Consider the following 21,193-nt stretch of genomic DNA (forward strand, 5'->3'; position numbering starts at 1 on the left):
TATCGATATAACCTGAAAGCAAGGAAGAATCCACTGCTCCAAAACCACCATAAAAAGCCAGATTACAGTTTGCAAGTGCACATGGGGCAAAGATCTTACTTTTTGGAGTAATGGTCTCTGGTCTGATGAAACAAAAATTGAACTGTTTGGCCGTAATGACCATCGTTATGTTTGGAGGAAAAAGGGTGAGGCTTGCGAGCCGAAGAACATCATCCCAACCGTGAAGCATTGGGGTGGCAGCATCATGTTGTGGGGGTACTGCAGGAGGGACTGGTGCACTTCACAAAATGAATGGCATCATGATGAAGGAAAATTGTGGATATATTAAAGCAACATCTCCAGACATCAGCCAGGAAGTTAAAGCTTGGTTGCAAATGGGTCTTCCAAATGGAGTGACCCAAGCATACCTCCAAAGTTTTGGCAAAATGACTTGAGGACAACAAAGTAATGGAGTAGCCATCACAAAGCCCTGAACTCTGTCCGATTAAAGAAAAACATTGTGGGCAGAACTGAAAAGGCATGGGAGCAAGGAGGCCTACAAACCTGACTCATTACTCCAGTTCTGTCTGGAGGAATTGGCCAAAATTCCATCAACTTACTGTGAGTAGCTTGTGGAAGGCTACCCAAAACATTTGAACCAATTAAAACAATTTAAAGGCAATGCTACCCAATACTAACAAAGTGTGTGTAAACTTCTGACCCACTGGGAATGTGATGAAAGAAATAAAAGGTGAAATAATGATCTCTATTGTTCTGACATTTCACATTCTTAAAATAAAGAATCAATCCTTGCTGACTTAAGTCAGGGAATGTTTTCTATGATTAAATGCAGGAATTGTGAAAAACTGAGTTTAAATGTATTTGGCCAAGGTGTATGTCTTCAGTATATATCTTCTGACTTCAAATGTATAGGCTTTTTGCTAAACCCAAATTTGAGAGTAAGACATGACTCATGGAATATCTACAGTACTGTAGATAATGTTGCAAAATGAAAGTACTGCGTAACACCACAAACCTTTATTTACCAGTACATAAATCATGATAAAGCCAGTAGGCCTGTAATGGTTCACTCGTCTCACGGTACGATTATTTAAACCAAGTGTGAATCGAGAAAAGTTAATATCGAACATTTTATTATTACTTTAAAATCATATGCAAAACATTTTAAATTTAGCACTGTTATTAAGTGTTATATCAGAATCAGAAAAAGCTTTATTGCCAATTATGTAAAGTATAATTTAACTACATCTATATTACTTTTTTGCTTTTATTTTTGTTTTGACTATTCTCAAAATATTACTAATCTCATAAAGCTTCGACTTTATTCTCAATTTTGAATTTATTCTCAAAATATTATGACATTCTTAACTCTTTCCCCGCCAGCGTTTTTAAAAAAAAGTTGCCAGCCACCGCCAGGGTTTTTGACGATTTTCGCTAAACTTTAATGGCCCGCAGAATATTTTCTTCCATGAATATATGAAGATGCTATATATCACAAAGATCTGAGCCTCTGCTTTAGGCAAAAAAAACTATTTTATTTTATCTTCATTTGTTCTTTTTTTATTGCGACTTGAACAGAGGTAGGTTTTGTCAAAAAACAACATTTCAGACAAAAAGCTGAGAAAAAGGCATGTTTATGTCTGATATTTTGAGCTTCTCATACTCCTTCATGTTTGAGACTATCGCAGTCTGTTTCTTTGATCAAAGAGTTGCGTACTCTTTCAAAACATGCGCAGGGGTCTTCCTTACCGTATAACACCTAAAACACGGAAACCCGGAAAATTCAGTGTTTGGCGGGGAAGCGTTTTTTTCATAAAACACGGAAAATTCCGTGTTTGGCGGGCAAAGAGTTCATCTTAATTTTTTTTATGTGGCACCAAAACGCTTCATACGCTTCGCTATCCTTCAGAGTGAAAACATGGCATTGTATTTTCTCCAAGCAAATGGGGCTTTTGAGTAGAGGTTGACCAATATAGGATTTTGCCGATAACTAAATTTGGAAGACAAGCCGATAACAGTTTAATCGGCCGATAGTTTTTAAAAGTGATGATGAATGAAAAAAACATTAAAATAATGCTGAACTTAATTACAAAAATAAAAGTACTGACTAAAACATGAAAATGTTTTGTACTTTCATTTTATAAAATTTTTTTTTTTTTTTATAAATATTAAGTAAATAAGATATACATCCAAACTGAACTGCTGGATGGTTGTGCTTGAGATGACTCCACATGTTGGTTGCATTAACTACTATTGCACTGTGTTCATCCTGGCGACTCTTCAGTAAAATACTCCCACACAGGTCATTTCTTTAAAGCCTTTGCCATCTGAAAATAATTAAAATATTACAAGTCAAATATGTGAATTTAATTAACACTTTACTATAAGGTAAATGCATTAACTAATGTTAAGAGATATAACTTACAATTTAAAAAAAGGTTTTCAGTAAATGTTGAAATTAACATCAATGAACAGTACGTTCATGCTCTATTTTATTTTTTACACACTTTAGGGTTTCTCTTCTCATGAAAAGCGTATGGTAAATGATTTTTATTACCCTAAAACCAAGACAACAATCACTTCACTTCTGGTGATGGAGTCTTTAATGTGAAACTAGGGCAATCTAGTGAATTGCAACGTCTTAAGCTTTTTATTTAGCGCTTCTAATAAGATTCAGTGGTATTTTGCACCGTTATACTGGTTTAAATTCTCCGTGAGAAACTTGATGATTATCCAATCAAAATGACAAATGCGTATTAATCTGAGGATAAAAAATCAATTAAAATCAGATAAGTTTCTGATTTCTCTTGACTGCATGAAGATGTTTTTCTCATCTCTCACTACCATTAAATATACAATTTAGCTGGCTAAAGCACAAACGTGAATGGATATAAACTAATGCAAATAGATGGTAGTACATTTTATTTAAACATTTGGGTAGGACTATTTTGTCACATTGTTCTAAACGTTTGAGGTTAGCTTTAATGTTGGTGTTCTCTCAGCCTGATCTGCAAACATACTGCGGCTCTCTACTAATGCAAATTAAATTTGGACTCTTATAGCCTCTGTCTGGCCTTCCTGGAAGAAAAGACTAAGAACATTTTAATGTTCTTTTAAATCAAAATTTAAAAAAAAAATCTATTGACAGATTATAATATCAACACCTTATCGAATCAGCTCAATACAATATTGGTCTACCTCTAATTTGTATCCATTTATATAATGATACATAAACCAATTTTAGTGTGAAATTTGTTGAAAACATGTCTTTATTTATTTTAAGCTTTCATATAGCCTACCCTGTTTTACTGATACACAATGTTAAGGCCATGTTGAATGTGTGATACATGATAGATTTATTTTGAGATTGTGTGGGTTTGTTTGGTATGTGGCTATGGTATAAATTGAATTTGTTCAGGTTTTGAAAGGTCTTAAATTTGAGTTTAAAAACTCTGCTGCAAACCCTGATCTAAATATTCTTTTCTAAAATACATATTCAATGGATGTGCATCTTATCCTTTTAAATAATGTCCCTACTAAAAACTCCATTTAAAATGTACTGATGAAATCAAATGGGACATGACCTTTGACATGGCATAGCATCATTAGTGCAATATTAATCTACTATATATAATGCTGAATATGTCTATCATTAAACCTCATAACAACTGCATTCTATAACCAAACTTTCACCTGCAAATTTTCAGGACTCGCAGCCATGTTTTCGGCAAACCTGCGCTGTGTGAACTGAACCATACTGGTGAACTAGTTGTCAGTCATTTAATTTAATGTGAGAGCCACGGCACACTGTACACGTGCCTTATATTTGGGTTTTTGGGCTCTGTTTTCCACCTGCTGCTCAGGGACACGAGCCGCATGACACAAAGCTGCACTCTGCACGTGCTTAAAGCGTACCGTAATTTCCGGACTATTGAGCGCACCTGAATATAAGCCGCACCCACTGATTTTTAAATAAAATATTATTTTGAACATAAGCCGCACCTGTCTATAAGCCGCAGGTGCCTACAGGTACATTGAAACAAATGAACTTTACTCAGGCTTTAACGAAACACGGCTTGTAACAAAAATAAATAGGCTTTAACGAAACACGGTGTGGCAGCGGGGGCGTGGTCAAGCGCCCGTCCGGGAGAGAAAAGCGGTAAGGGCGCTTACACCTGAGCTAAATTATGTCTAACACCGGTGTCTAATTTCAGTAAGCATGGGGAGAGCGGCATAAAAAGGCAGCAGCCACAGAGCTGAGAGAGTGACACACGTCAGTCTAGTGTTGGCACATAGAAGAATTGAGAAACTTTATAAAATTGATTGTAAAGATTGCTGTGGCCATTAAAAGCCTTATCTGGAACGTCAAGTGCCCTGCTGAAAACTGTCACACTGGTACCCGTGTGACAGTTTTCCCAAGGACGACACGTGAAGCAGGGCACTTGAAATTAGACACCGGTGTTAGACATAATTTAGCGCAGGTGTAAGCGCCCTTACAGCTTTTCTCTCCCGGACGGGCGCTTGACCACGCCCCTGCTGCCACACACGGCTTGTAATAAAACATTTGCAGTAAACAGTAGCCTACCAAGAAAGTCATTGGTCACTATCTTCCTCGTCCTGTGCACTGAAACCACTGAAGTCATCTCCTTCGGTGTCGGAGTTGAGTCAATTCCTCACGCTGCTGTTTCCAACGTCTTATCATCGACTCATTAAGACCAAGCTCCCGTGCAGCAGCTCTATTTCCTTTCTAACAGCCAGATCAATCGCCTTCAACTTGAAAGCAGCATCATATGCGTTTCTCCATGTCTTTGCCATGGTGAGGGTAACAAAATTACTACCGTAATCAGAATGATGGGAAGTTTGAGCGCGCTCGATTTAATCTAAAGAGTAAACAAAAGTTGTTTTGACCTTAACCCGTTCGGCAATTTCAATTGGTCTAATGAAAGCTTCACGCCGCCAAAAAACTGAGCACGTCACAGAATGTTTTTTAAAAAAAAACATTTTATATAAAATTTGAAAGCGGGAAAAATCCATATATTAGCCGCGTCATTGTATAAGCCGCGAGGTTCAAAGCGTGGGAAAAAAGTTGCGGCTTATAGTCCGGAAATTACGGTAATTATGATCTGATGGATGATCTCGCACCTCTATTGGACTTGTTTATTTAATAATGCAGCATCAGTTGTGACAAGACGTGTCTGTGATATGGACGTCACCATCTGTGATATTTACTTTAGTCACTTTCACTATGGTTACAGCTGTTAGTTTCCAAACAATTCTCAGACATTATTTGAAGCTTTTTCAAGAATGCATTCAATTAAGACAATACATTTGAAGTGAAAAAAAAAAAAAAATATATATATATATATATAAGCAGGGACTTTCCTTTCTATGCCCAGTGTGCAATTATCGGTATATTAATAAATAACGTATCTATATGACATCAATGCAAGTTCACGAAGCATACTTAAAACAAATACAGCCGTTACAGTCTATTTTTTTATTTATATATATCTATATATCTCAGATATAAAGTTAAAAGAAAAAATTATTTACTTAACTACACAAACACCTTGGAGCTGTTGATGTGACATAAGGAGACTGCAAATGCAAGTTCTCGCATGAGCCACTGTGAACGAATTTTCACATTATTTCTCGCGAAAACTAATGCCTTTTAGAACACTTTGAATATGACGCACGAGCCGCATGGAGTTATGGGTTTGAACCAGTATGAGAAAATTAACTGTTCATTTTGGGGTGAGTTGTTCCTTTTAAAATGAACCAGTGAAGTAAAAGATTAATGATTTTAAAGGAAATGTTAACCAGTAACTGCACCCAAAATATACACTTTGCCTTATGTATTCATTTATTTGTTTTTAGCTAAAGTTTTGATGTTAAGAAAAAAGGGCATGTACATGTAGTTCCTTTTTTTTGTTGTTGTAATTTATGGGTTTTCATTCTTTCAGATGCAAAACAGGTGTCAATTCTTCATGCTCTGGCCAAGACAAGTCCTAAAAAAGCCAAAGTTAGCAAGAAGCCCACCGCTGTGAAAACTGTGTCCAGTGACTCTGACAGTATGGCCCCGGCTGTAGCTGTGAAAAAACCAGCCAAGAAGAGGAAGACCGCTCTGAGCAGCGACCAATCAGACAGCGACTCTGACAGTGGGAATCTCATGGCCCGTCTCAAAGGAAAGAGCACAGCTGGAAAGGTACTTCTGATCAATATTGAGTTCATGATACTAACATTTTAGTAGTCAATAAGTGAAAATGGTTTGTACAAGGTCCTTAAATTGCTTTAATTTAGCTTTAAAAATTGTAAGCACCTAAAGTACTGAAATACCAGGAAAATTGGCTTTTGTTAAGTGCTTAAACTAAGTGTGTATATATACTCTTTAGATTCAGTGGTGGCATACAGTGTCGATTGATACCAATTTTGCCTTTGTTGGCCATTTTTTATTTTGTTGTAATGCGTTTTTTTTTTTTACACAAACACATTGCTGTATCGGCATGATGGCTTGAAGGTGCTCAAGTTTCAGGACAGCGCTAGCTTGTGATAAAAAAAAAAAAAAGTTAAATAATATATAAAAATGCTAATAACTTTTGAGCCTTTTAGCCTATTGTTATGTCCCTGGCCTTGATAGATTCCTTGGGTCAAGCAGAGTTCATTGATACCAAATTTGGCATGGTCGATCAAACTTCCTGTCAGCCATTTATTAATTTAATTGAAAACTAACTTTTTTGAAATTCTCCAACAGTGATAATCAAATTTTGCTCAGAACATACTAATACATTTTTTGTGAGCTTGCAGTCTAAACTGAAAGTAATAACACCAAAAACATGCCACCAAATAATACCAAAAAAACTAGTTACACAAGTTTGTTTGAAATGTAATTTTGCGCAAATTTTATTTTATTTATATATAAAATGTGCTCTGGCTGCAAAAAGTTTGGATTAATGTACAGATTTAGCTTTTTCGTAAGGAAAGTGGTACTTTAATTACCAAAGTGGCATTCAACTTGATCAGAAAGTATAGTCAGGACATTACTGATGGTAAGTAAAACTAGTCACTATTTGAAAAGTTAACTTTGATCAAATCTAGACAGGACCCATTTCCAGCAGCCATCACTCCAACTTATTCTTGAGTAATCTTGCTAATTTGCCACTAGAGAATCGCCATTATATCAAACACCGCTTTCTTAAACTCATCAGTAGATAATTTTGTGGATTGAATGCTATTCAATGCTTTAAATTGGCAAAAAACCAGAATATTTTATATAAATGTGCACAAAGGCCAACTGGCTCTAACAAGGACATAAGTACATCAGAGTCTCTAGTTTGAGAAATAGATGCCTCACATGTCCTCAGCTGACAGCTTTGTTGTATTCTACTCACTTGACACCAGTTTCATGTACATCAGTAAAGAGAAGACTCAGGGTTGCAGGCCTTATGGGAACAATTGCAAAGAGAGCCACTTTTGAAACTGGAAAACCAAAAAGGAAATGTTAGAGTGTGCAAAGAAACACAGACATTGGACAACAGATAATTGGAAAAGTGTTCTGGATCTTAACCCCATTGAGGTTTAGTGGGATCAGCTAGACTGTAGTGTGTGTGTGTGTGAGTGTGTGAAGTACCCGACAAGACAGACACATCTATGGTAAGTGCTACAGAAGTGTGAGTTTCTGGAGAAACTGACAGATAGAATAACAAGGATCTGCAAAGCTGTCATTGCTGCACATGGAGGATTTTTTTTTTATCTCTTTGTAGTTTAAGTTCTACAAAATTTTTCAAATTATACAAATTGTTTTTCACTTTTTATTTTGCACAATGTTTTCTTTTAATGAACGTACATTCGATTTAAACCATCAAAATATGAGTCTGTAATATTGGGAAGAAAACACCAGTTGGTTACGCAAAAAACTACAGCATATCATGGAAATATGGGTTTTATTCTAATATGCAAAAAATGCATAGGAAAACGAAGCCCACAGGAAATAATGCAAACATTGTTGTCAATGTAATCGGTTAGTAATATTTTTTTTGGTCCTCCCTTGTTTTTGATTACTTTTTGAGCCATTGTCGTGGGCATTAAGTCAATGAGCTTTGCACGTGTGTTGTGTGTAATATTTTTGCCAAGCCTCCTTAACTTCTTCCCAAAGCTGAGTTTCAATTGAATGATTAGAAATTTCCAAAGGTTTTTAATGGGATTAAGTTCAGGGGACTGAGGCCACTTGAGTACTTCAAAACACTGGGCAGCAAGGACTGCATTCATTGTGCGTGCTTGGGAACGTTATCGTTTTGGAAAATACACGTTCAATCTCCAAACAGATCCTCCAAACTCTGCATCATTGTGTTCTGCAAGGTGTCCAAGTATTTGTCCATTTACAACGTGCCAACAAATTTGTAGATCCTTCCAACACCTGCCACAGACATGTATCCACATTCCATTTTACCCCCGACGTGCTTAAAGGTTCAACGCATGCATTTGGTATCAAAACGCTCAACTCGTCTCCTACAAACATACTTGACACCATCCAAAGCCTGCTTTTGAATTTTGACTCGTCGGGCCACAGAACACTGCTACAATCTTCCACACTCCAATCCTTATGTTCTTTGGCAATGGCTAGACATATTTAGCAGTTTTGCAAACTAATTAATGATTTCTGTACTCTTACACAACCTGGGAGGTTGTGTAAGAGTACAGAAACCATTAATCCTCTAGCCTCTAGTAGCCATCGCCTTGCAGAACGAGATGAAATTGGAGGTTCCTAAACATTGCATGTCTCTTCCAGAACTTTGGAAGCTGTTTTGAAGAGGTCACACATTAAGGTGAATTTTATTTTCCTGTAAAAATGCTCTCTAGTCTTCCTTGGCTGGCCACATCGCTTACATTCTGCACGGTACCAGCCCACGGGCAATATCCGAAACTGATTGCAATCAGAGGCCATTGTCAAAATGGCTAAATCTCTGCCATTTTCACCAAAACCCAAAAATGAACATCTAATTATATAGCCAACATCTTAATTGACACACCTGTAGCAATTATAGGGCGGGAATAATGAGGGCAAACTTATTGTGACAGAATGGCTAAAAATGATGTCCGCACAATTTGGCTCTTTTCATTGCTTCATGACAAATAAAATAGACACTTGTAGCACATACATTAGTACACTACTTTACAATGTGATCAGTTGAATGCCACTTTGGTTAAAAGTACCAATTTCTTTCCATAAAAGCAAAATCTGTACATTATATAAAATGAAAGCCATATATCATACCAAGTTGTTTCCCAAATTTCAATTAAGTTATAAAATGCCAAATTTCTTAAATTATTGTCGACTTCGTTTCAAGTGTGGCCACAAGATGACATAAAAGATCCATTGTTCCAAGAGTGATGTACTCTGGTTGAAATGCCTTGGTCTACAGACCTAATAATGGACTGTTTTTAAAGACACTTAGGAGATCAATGTGCAAGTGAAATCAGTCAAGTACATTTTTTTTTAAAGTTTACGTTTATTGAAATTAAAATGCAATGCACTAAACTTATTTTATTTATTAAAAATATATTTATAAAAAAATGTGGAACCCCCAAAAAATTTCAGAAAATTAAAGCATCGAAGTTGTGTACCAAATTTCAAGTAAATCAATTTTAAAATACCATATTTATTAAACTTTTACTAGGCACAGTACCAAAAGTGTCCACAGAATGAAATCAGAACTTCACTGGTGCAAGAGTGGTGTTTCTGAAATTAGTTTTTCCAAAAAATTAGTTTTATTCACTCAAACCACATATGAGGACACTATTGTTTTGCTAAACATTATATACATTCTTGCTGATTATAATTAAAATTAAAATTATAATTATGGTTAGTGTAAGTAGTGTTGTCAAAAATACCGGTACCCCGATACCAAGTCGGTACTCAAATTATTTATGATACCAGAATTTCTAAAGGTATCTGGGTACCGAGTACCGGGTCTGCCAGGTACCCATGCAGAGGCGGGAACTTTAAAACGCTCACAACAAGCGAAAGATGACAAGCAAAGCTGCTGCGGAGCCTGAACTGAATCATGTCGAAATGAAAAGTGGAAAAAGCTAGTTAATTTGAGGCTGATGAAAAGGGAAACATCACAGATCAGCAAAAACCTGTTCGTAAATGCTGCTTTCACAATTTTCTGACGATAGGAGGGAACACATCAAACTTAATAAAGACAGACACCCGGATTTATTCAAGCAAATAAAGCAGGCGAGTTTAAAAGCATATTATCATTTGCATTAGGGCTGAAAAGTTTAGTCGACATCGTCGAATAGTCGTTTGATCTCATTTAACGTAAAATGAAATCACAAACTGTAACGATATCGCGTGAATCACGCCTAATGGAGGAAGAATTACACAGATCAGTCCAGATGCACTTGAAACTTTCACAGTTTATTTTATGTAGATCCCAAAGTATTAGGGAATGATAAAAAAAAAAAAAGTACATTCAGAAGCATGTACCGTTGTGGAATAAGCGGAGGCGGAGCTCTTTAAAGGAAACATCCCGGCGTTACATCTTAAATGCAGTAAAATTGCTTTATTAAAGTTCAAATAATACAGAAGCAGGTCATGTTAATAACTATAAACTCAGAAACTGGCATTTCTCTGTGTGGTCGGTGCCTCTTCTATGAGTTGCGTGAATGTCCCGATCTAAGTATTCTATTGTATGCTTGTTTATTTAGGTTTTGTTTTTTAGTACTTGGTAAAAACTTAAATTAAAAGTTGCAAAAGTTGAAGCAAATCTTATACGTGTTCAAAAATACTTAAAGCATATATTGTTCAGTTTTGTTATAATTAAAAAATAATATATTTAAATTAAAGTGTTGCTCAATGGCATATTTCTGTTCTTAGTTCTGCTGCTAATGTTTTGTAGACTTTAATAAGTGTTGTTTAGTAACCTGTTTTTGCTTTGGTACTGAAAATGGTATTGAGTACCGTGAAATTTCACTGGTAATTTGGTACTGACTACTGAAATTTTGGTACCGTGACAACACTAAGTGTAAGTATTTGTTAGTACAATTCAGTTATGATTTATATTTCTAATAAAAGTATATTTTTCTGCCATAAAATATATTATAGTTTTTTACACCACTAAATAAGATAATCAATTATCCAAATAGCCCATTCATTCACTATGTTCAGCGCATGTGCCTGTAGCATTAGCCTTAGGCCTATAGCTACTATGAGTCCAAACTCGTATGTGCTCCTGCCAGTTTAGTATTTATTCCTCCCCAAAACTGCATGGAACTTATTCTAAAGTACTTAAATCTAGCTAGATTGTAGTGTTATTGCATAGATCCGTCAAAAGAAGCAGCGACCATATTAGATTTCGGCTTCGATCGGTCATCAGAAATGAATGAAAGCTCAGAGTATAATGGTGGCCTTAGGTTCTCTATCCAAACAAACACTAGGATGATGTCACTGTTCTGGAACGAGCAAGGTCTACCCCTGTAACATAGAAACGTCATACTAATAGCTACATGACCTGTCAATCAAATCTTGAAATATGGATCCATTGGCTGGATTTATTCACTGAAACAGCCAATGCACATTTTGGAGAGTCTATGGATCCTTTGATTTGGTTTGACAGCTCCGGCTGTTAATCACAGAGAGACACATGGGTGGGCTCAAACAACGTGGAAAATTCACCAGAATAGTGGAGACCTCAAGAACTCTGTGCTGATTGATTAAAAAAATAGTTTTATAATCCATTTTATTTATAATAGACCTTTTAATTGACGTGATGACACGAGCAAATTGATCTATTTAAAAAAAAAAAAAAAAAATAGATTCCAATTTTCACTGTTTTGGATAAACTGGTCAAGTCTACTTTCAATCATGAACATTTACCATGGTAAATTGTATGCTTGAATTTCCTGCCATCATCCGATCGGATCATGACCAGAAGATATAAAAGATTAGTAATACCGTTGCTGTTGCATGTTTTAAAATCCACTTTTCAGTAATTTAATGCATTTCTGTAATGATGTCATTCAGATCTAGAGACTTGAAGCTTTCAAACGATATGAGGTTTGTTGCGATTTAAAGTTGGAAATGAAGGTAATATATTCCAATAAACATAACACTAAAAAAGCAGAAAAACTTTCCATATATGGGACGGTGCCAGTTAAAGGGCTTAACTAGCTCTTCATATTACAACTAAAGATGACATTTGCTGCAATTTGTAAGATTTAATTAAAATGTATTGTATTTAAATGTTTTATTAGTTTTATTATGAAATGGGGCTGAAACTAACGATTATTTTGATAATCGAATTATTATTTGACTATTTGGTGATTATTGCAACGATTAATCATTAGCTCTTAACAGATTATTCTGCTTGTGTCCTGACCTAAAAGGTTGTATTTCACTTAATGACTCTATATGACTGAATTGAACTTATAAAAAAGTTTTTTTTTTCCTTTTTAACAATGTTTTTTTGCAGTGAAGTACTTTCACCGAATTATTGTTTGTCTAGTTTTTCTAGTGTCAAAAAAAAATCATTAAAACAAGATACTTTTAATCTAGAAGCAACAAAATATTTAGACTTTCTTTAAGATGTATCTTAAATATAAGGGTATTTAGTATATAAGTGTATTTTTTCCACTTGGTTGTACTTCTGCGAGTGCAGTAAAGACAAAATATACTTATATTCAAGATCTCTTTTTTAAAAGCAAGTCTGAATATCTGATATGCTGCTTCTGAGGTGAATGCATCTTCTTTAAAAGGATTTTTAGATATTTAAAAATATTATATTCAACATTCTCATATACATTTTTTTTTTCTTATGCAGTATAAGAAAAGAAAAAAAGTATTTTGTTAAGAGTTTTACATATTGGAAAACAAGATTTTTCTGCTGTGTATAATGGGGCGAAGACTACACCTCCCACCTTTCTGTTCACTCTAATCCATCTATCTCACAAAAAACAAACTCTTGTATTAATAAAGCTACGTATTGCCAATTTTCTTCATGTTAAGAGTAACACAGTGATATACACTCACCTAAAGGATTATTAGGAACACCTGTTCAATTTCTCATGAACTCTGGAAGAATGTTGCCTGGTCTGATGAGTCTCGATTTCTGTTGAGACGTTCAGATGGTAGAGTCAGAATTTGGCGTAAAACAGAATGAGAACATGGATCCATCATGCCTTGTTACCACTGTGCAGGCTGGTGGTGGTGGTGTAATGGTGTGGGGGATGTTTTCTTGGCACACTTTAGGCCCCTTTAAATGCCACGGCCTACCTGAGCATTGTTTCTGACCATGTCCATCCCTTTATGGCCACCATGTACCCATCCTCTGATGGCTACTTCCAGCAGGATAATGCACCATGTCACAAAGCTCAAATCATTTCAAATTGGTTTCTTGAACATGACAATGAGTTCACTGTACTAAAATGGCCCCCACAGTCACCAGATCTCAACCCAATAGAGCATCTTTGGGATGTGGTGGAACGGGAGCTTCGTGCCCTGGATGTGCATCCCACAAATCTCCATCAACCGCAAGATGCTATCCTATCAATATGGGCCAACATTTCTAAAGAATGCTTTCAGCACCTTGTTGAATCAATGGCACGTAGAATTAAGGCAGTTCTGAATGCGAAAAAGGGGGTCAAACACAGTATTAGTATGGTGTTCCTAATAATCCTTTAGGTGAGTGTATATTGTGAGCCAATATATTATAATCTAGCTGCTTTAAACTTGCACACTTGAAGGACAAGCATTCTTGCGACAATGTTATTCAGCCGGATGCAGTTTCAGTATCCCCCCCATTAGATCGGGACATTTGCGCAACTCATAGAAGAGGTGCTGACCGCACAGAAAAATGCCAGTTTCAGAGTTTGGATTTATTTATATGATCTGCTTCCGTATTATTTGAACTTTAACCGTGCGTTCAGACCAGAGGCATCGAGAGCCTCAGATCGACCGGAAGTCATTAATTTTCTATGACAGCCAGCTAGTCTTGCTAGGTGTGGGTGTCAGAGGAAAGTTCAAGTGCAACCAACATTATGGTAATGAGCTTTGACGCGGTTCTGCGGCAACCTATTGGAATATAGAAGGGCTCCGCTCTAGCGAAGTCTAGAGAACGTAAGTGTAAACTTTGGTTCCCATCAAACATTAGTTCCTAAGACAAAATGGAGGAAAAACTGATTATTGCCGTGGCGGGTTTTCCCGTAATATTTGATCTGTCCCCGTTTGCTTACAGGGATATAAATAAAATGTAACAATTTCAGACACCTTTGTCCACTCATCGTTTTTTTTTGGTGTGCCAAGTGAGTTGATGAAGTGGATATTATGGTTTATATAATATATTAAAATATTTCATGAGGATATACGCTACTTGGGATATATCGTTTAAAAGATACCGGTCGACATTTCTGGATGTTTTGTGGCTCCTTCAAATATAGTTAAAAAAACCAAGCATTCTGAACGAACGTTGCCGCCTATTTCAAATACGTCAAAGCGTCCACGAACTTTCGATAGCATTGTTGGCAGGGCAGCCAGAGCGAATTTTGACACGCTCGCTGCCTCTGGTCTGAACGCATGGTAATAAAGCTAGAATGGATTAAATATAACTGCATTTTAGATGTAACATCAGGGTGTTTCCTTTAAAGTTGCTCAACATGCAAGTTTTGCTTCATTCCATTTATTCCACAACGAGAGTGCTTCTGTATTTACTTGGTATTTTTGCACTATACTTTGCGATCTTCATCACTTGAAGCTGTTTGGAATGTTTTGCGGGTATCTGGACTGTGAGCTGTGTAATTCTTCCTCTCTTAAGTCAGGTGCAAGCTGCAGTGCTTTTCTCATCATTCGTTTAAAATGATCTGATGTTACATTTTAAATTAGATCAAATGACTATTCGACAACGAACATTTGTCAAATTTTGTCAACATGGATTATAACGTCAACTAATTTCAGACCTATTATGAAATGCAAAAAGTTCACATCTGTGTATTTTTTTTATAATTGAAATTGGATTAGATTTGCTACATCAAGACTTATTTTGTTATCAAAATGATGTTTCTAAAAATGTTGAAAGATGTTTCTGATGCCAAGAACAATGCACATTACGTTACAAGTGATTCTATTCATTGCTTTTCAAGCAGTTTGCCTAAAATCTTAACAAAAATGCTATATTCACACATTTTTGCCATTTCTGTGCTTGGCCTGATAATTGCTGCTTGCAGGTATATTTAAGGGTCAAGCCCCAAAAGGGCAAAAGACCCCTATTGTTTTCATTAGTGTTCCTGTTATTATTAGTATTATTCCGCTTCCACTCTTGGGTCTATGGCATCCCATAGAAATGCTTGCTGGAAAGTTATGAGACAGATAGAGGACAGTCTGATCTGTTACCAAAGCAAATTTGGCATCTCTTCCTCAAACCGTCTAGCACTACCAACTGCCCAAATTTGCACTCACGTTTGTTAACTTTTGAACCAAGAGTCAAAATAAATTTTTCCTCTGTCTTGGCTCAAGACGATTTGATAAAAAAAAAATTCTGAAAGAAAAAAAAAACTACTTGTCCAAGGCCGTTTGTTCAATTTGCACAAATTGGCCTGCATCATCTAGAGGCACTCACGACAAAGTTATTCACAGAATTTGTATACTGTTTTCGAATGGCGCTTCAATGAATTTGATGGACAATGTACAAAAATGAACTTGAGACTATCTCCGCAACGCTTTGAGGGATTGGGATGAAACGTGGTACGGTTTCATCAACATCAGACCCTGAGGTTATCTGCATCATTTTGGTGCACTGCCCACTGCTGGTCAGGAGATATAAAATTGCTATTTTGGCTTATAACTCTAGAATGATTTCCTGCATAACCATCATGCCCAGCTACTACCTGAGCAGTTTCAGAATAGCGCAACATACTAGACAAAAATTCTAAGTAGCTATTTTTAGTTATTTTTAAAATGTTTTTTTATGATTGAAAGTTTACTTTTTCTAATTCATACACTGTTCATCGGACTAACCTAAAACATGTCACAAAGCTTCTTTTGCTGCTCATGGTGCTGATAATTGGCTTGACCCTTGTATCGCTGCTTGCCGTTTATTGTTACATTTAGGACATATGCAAAACAGATCCTTTCCTTTTATTTGTAAATCTTAACAAAAAGTACTGTTCATTAAAGAGTACAATGATCCATCAGGGATGGTTTAGGACTAAAAATCAGCCCAGCAGAGGGCAATGGTGACAACAGAATGGAAATACATTTTCAGCCCAGATGAAAATGACAATTATGTTAGATGCATATGTACAGGGTTCCCTGCGGATCCTTAAAATCTTAATATCTTGAATCAATTTTTACCAATGTTTAAGGTCATAAGAAGTCTTAAACGATATAACAAAAGTCTTAATTTTCATGTCAGATATTTAAGGATGTCTTAAATTTGTGAGCGGTAAGATGGGAATCGTGATATGACCTAATGTGGTTATCAGACTTCAAAAGAATACGATTTAATTAAATGCATGCACTGCATCTTTCAGAGTGAAAACATGCCACTGTTGTTTTTTCTTCAAGCACACGGGATCTTGAGTGTTTTCAGTTCGCAATTATTAGGCCATATCAGAAATTTGTCTAGCGATCAATAAGAATCAACTGTTGATGATAATGTTGATGAAAAAAAATTACTTTTAATTGTTTATATTGTAATATATTATGGATAGGGCTGCACCTAACAATCATTGTTTTATTGGTTAATCTAACGATTACTTTTTTAGATTAGTCGATTTTTCTGAAGATTTTTTTATTATTATTTCTTGATTTAATAAAACACTTAATTAACCCAAGATAAATATAAAAAAAACTTGTCTCATTAATATTTCAATATTTTATTAAATGTTCTTCTCTCAAACACAAACAAATGTTCAAGAAACAAACTGTGCACTGCAGGGCATTATTCTGGGGGAAAAATAGCCCCGTTTTAACTGGTAATCTCCGTTTTACAGTCCAGCATTTTATTTTGGAGAGATTTTTTTTTTTTGTTGGACTGCTAAACTCAAGGTTACACAATGTTTTGATATTCCTCCTGAAAGGGACTTGAATTTTACATTTGTTTCATTTATTTTGTTGTTGGATTGCTAAATGTAGAGTGCATTTTCCTTTTACACGAATTGAACAACAAAATAAATTAAATGTAAAATTCAAGTCACTTTCAGGAGGAATATCAAAACATTGCGCAACCTTTAGCAGTCCAACATAAAATAATTTTACAGTAAAATTAGTGCAATTTGAGTAACACTTAAATATTTTTCTAACAGGAATAACTAAAACTTGTGCATTCTTAATGAACTCTCAGTAAAAGAAACATTTGTAACAAAACAATTCACAAGGTAGGAACCTAATAATGAAAATTTGTGGTCACGATTGTGAAATTTGGCAAATAATTGTGATTTATGACTGATTACTGTTTTAGGAATATGATGATTAATTGTATGTTTTAGGTGTTTCACGAATATGATGATTAGTTACCATGCAAACTCACTATGTGTCCATGCACACAACAAAGTCATTTATACAAATTTAGCTTTGGTCATATAAGGGTATATGATTTCCTTTTCAGGCTTCATAAACGTATGAATGACAGTCAAATAAAATGATAAAAATAATATTTTAATTATTAAAATGTCTAAACTAAAATATCTGTCCGATTTACTTTTGATCCATTGGTCTTTTTTAATGTTTTTGTTTTCTTTTGCTTCTTTTGTAACCCATCTAACCTGTATAGCTATTATATTACATTATATTATATTAATTATATTATGCAATAGTAAAATATTTCTGCCTTAAATTCTTCACTTTCACACATTATTTTAAGGCTCTCTGATTAACTCACAAGCCCTTATTTCTCATGAAGAAAGACTTTGAGATTCTGTTTCTTGGATATTATCATCTCCACAGAAATAGAGCAGGACATCTCCTCTGTCTCACTGCCTGTTATAACACTGAATAAACCCTCAATGACCATGGATATTTGACATTACATGAACGTTAAGTGAAACGAGTGCTCTGCGTTCACAAAACGAATCCGTTTATACCTTTTTATATTTTTGCGGGAGTTTTGCGCATGCCTCTAGACGGCGTGCACATCAGAGCGCTTGAAGTGGTTCATCTTCACACACACTCTTGAGATGTTTGGAGTTCAAGTGAATGAGACAAGTGCTTTTTCCTCCGCGCTCACTGGTGAGTGAAATGTAAAGGTAAATATAGAAAATTTAAAAAGGCCAAATAACAAAATTAAATGACGCATGGTGTTAAGTTCCGTTAGCAGCGGTGCAAAAATGACTTGACATGAGGGCGATGAGGAAACATTTAGAAAATCTATTTTAAGTGACTACTACTAACAGAAACACGTGTTGTAATACTAATATATGTCATTGGGTGGGGACAAAAAGTAAACGGGACTTACTGTGCTGCCATCTTAACAAGCGCTCCGGGATGCTTTCGCTTCAAGTGTTCCTTCATGCCGGTTGTACTGCTGTGATGAGCCATTTCCAATTTGCATAGTTTACACAGCACCACATCGTTGGGTCTCTGGCTAAAATCACCATGGGCAAGTTTATTTAGCTGCAGTTTGTTATTTGGGGAATCCATGCTTAAACCGGGTTATGCCATTTTAATTATTCCATTGCAACGCAAGTTATGCAAATCGACGTATTTCTGTAATCAATGATGTCGATGAATCATACCAACCCTAGTTATAGATTATTGTAGGAGTGTACATTTTATTTCCCTTATCCGTTTGAGTAGCTGGCACAAACATTTAAAAATAAAGTGCATCTAGAATTTAATTCAATTTGTGCTCTTATAGCCTCAGCCTTCCAGACTAAGAATATTTAATATAGGCTACACATTTTTTAGAAAGGTATTGTCACTGATTACATGTTTCTAAACTGTTCTTTTCACAAATGTGTATACTTATCCAGTTAAATAGTAAGTCACCGTATAAATTTATCAGGAGTACTATCAAATATCAGGACCCTTCGCATTGTTCTATATTATATTCTGCATTATTTACATGGTTTAATATAATACAATCATCTCTAAACATTTTCATTGAATAATGCCTCTGATCAACAACTGACTAAAGATCATAAAGGATATTAAAAAATTAAAGACACTAATTCTATAATTTGTCATTGTACAGATGCAATAAAGAAACCATGTGGTGACTCCCTAATGTGTGCTCTGCTGAACCCCTTCTGTTAGATACTTGCTGAACTGCCACAAAAAATCAATTTGTATGCACTTGTTATACAAATGAATGTGAACTCGATGTGCTAAATACACATTTTCAAACGGTGAGCGCTCGTATCAATATGTGCAGTTTCATGCCATTTTAATTTATAGAATGTGGAATTTATAAATCTTTAAAATATGATTATATTAATGATGACAGACAAATTAAATCATAAAATGTATGATTTCACATACTGTGAGGATAAATAATTTTCCTGACTGGTTACATCTTATACATTTGTTACTGGTCTGTTCATTAGGGCTGAGCTGATACAATCAGATATCAATCTATCACAATACTACTCCTAACTAGTATTGTATTGATACTTTTGATCCCTGTATTTTCTTTTCTCCCCCATTCAACTGTTTCCCTGGAATCATGTTTATTTAAAAGCTGAATCATGTAGTTTATCTGTGACTCACGTTCAAACTCTACTGGTTTCATGCTGCTAATAAACCAAATCTGTTGTAAAGGTGGAACATGCTAATGTAATGATAAAGACTCTTACAGCTCTCTGTGGTGATAACTGGCACACGACAATGTTTTTGCACTCCAGTACTAAATTGAGTCTCGTTATCGATACAGTAGAAAGACTGGCACAGTCACATGTTATAGTATTATCTTTATATTGCAGTACTGGTGCTTATGACATTCCAATTACAGCTGAGAGTTTTAATTGATGATTGGTCAGTGGTGAGATTGTGTATATTGAGTTGAATCTTCATTTGAGTTTAATCTTTATTTCATTGACTCTTTCAGAAAGCAAAAAGCTGGGATGATGATGAAAGCTTTCAACTGGAGGAGAAGGTAGTGACATCATCATCTGCAGCTCCCAGGAGCCGAGCAGCACGCACCACCAAACCCGTGACCTACACTCTCGACTCCGACTCTGAGGACTTTTAAACTCTTTCGGAGTCCGAACTATTTCTGTATGCGCAAATAGTTGATGGTCAAGCAAGAAGTAGAGTTATGCTAGTTTTTTGTTTGATTAATTTTCTATATATATACAGAGAAAATTGGTCATGTACATTAATTCTATAAGGCATTGTTCAAACTGTATTATGTACAAAGCCTTATGTTTTATATTGACTTTTTAACAGCTGAAAGGAACTTGAACACGTGCTTTTGGTTTTTGATAATATTATGAACATTATTGCATAGTGTTCTGTTTCTTGCATGGTTTGTTGCATTTTATGTCTTGTAAATATTTTTTATGTTCTCTTTCTGTTCAATGCTTATTAATAAATCTTGTGAGTGGCATGCATTGTGCCTTTTTGTGTGCGTGCATGTGAGCGATTGATTCAGGTCCAGGCCCATCAAACTCTTGGAAACCAAAGTTACAGACCATTTAAAATCCCAACCAGTGTAACGGACACCCCAAAGATTCTCTGGAAAACACTTAGTGTACTCAGTGCATACAAACATGCCATAAGTTTGTCTAAACGGCTAACATACACTAACGCCCGTTTCACACATACTCCGTTTGCGGTGCGTTTTTTTTTTTTTTTTCCGTACCCATGTTAACAGGTTAGAGTTTTCACACTGCACGTGGATTCAGTCCATTGATCCATTCCAGTTGCGGTACATATACTAAATTACAGGGTCAAGAAAAACAAAAAAGTATGATTATTGTCCTAAAAGTTGCAAAAATGCCATCATATATGATTTTTTTTTTTTTTTACCCTAAAATGTCTGCTCCAACCAGAGAAAGAACATTATCCATCTGTTCGGCACTCATCCGAAAGTACTTTAGGTGCCGGTCACTGTAAAGTCAAAGTTCTGAGACAAGATGGTAATAAGCACCAAACTGTCTCCTGCCTCGTTTGACTGAGTGAACCCAAATGCGTCTCGTTCTTCTCCTTAGCAACAGATATAGCGCGATAGCTTTTCTTCTGTCAACAACTCAAACTACATGT

The 21,193-nt window shown here is 35.6% G+C and overlaps 1 protein-coding gene across 1 annotated transcript in view; it reads left to right on the forward strand.

The window, feature by feature from the left end:
- The window catches only part of top2a (DNA topoisomerase II alpha), a 69,129-nt gene extending 48,598 nt beyond the window's left edge, over window positions 1-20,531 (forward strand). Inside the window, exons 34-35 of the mRNA XM_052112414.1 lie at window positions 5,964-6,205; window positions 20,037-20,531. Of these exons, the coding sequence (XP_051968374.1) occupies window positions 5,964-6,205; window positions 20,037-20,180 (386 nt within the window). The 3' untranslated portion in view covers window positions 20,181-20,531. The remainder of the gene's footprint in view (window positions 1-5,963; window positions 6,206-20,036) is intronic.
- The last annotated feature ends 662 nt before the right edge of the window (window positions 20,532-21,193 follow it).

The sequence above is a fragment of the Xyrauchen texanus genome, chromosome 40 (genome assembly GCF_025860055.1).
Source record: "Xyrauchen texanus isolate HMW12.3.18 chromosome 40, RBS_HiC_50CHRs, whole genome shotgun sequence".
NCBI classification, from domain to species: domain Eukaryota; kingdom Metazoa; phylum Chordata; class Actinopteri; order Cypriniformes; family Catostomidae; genus Xyrauchen; species Xyrauchen texanus.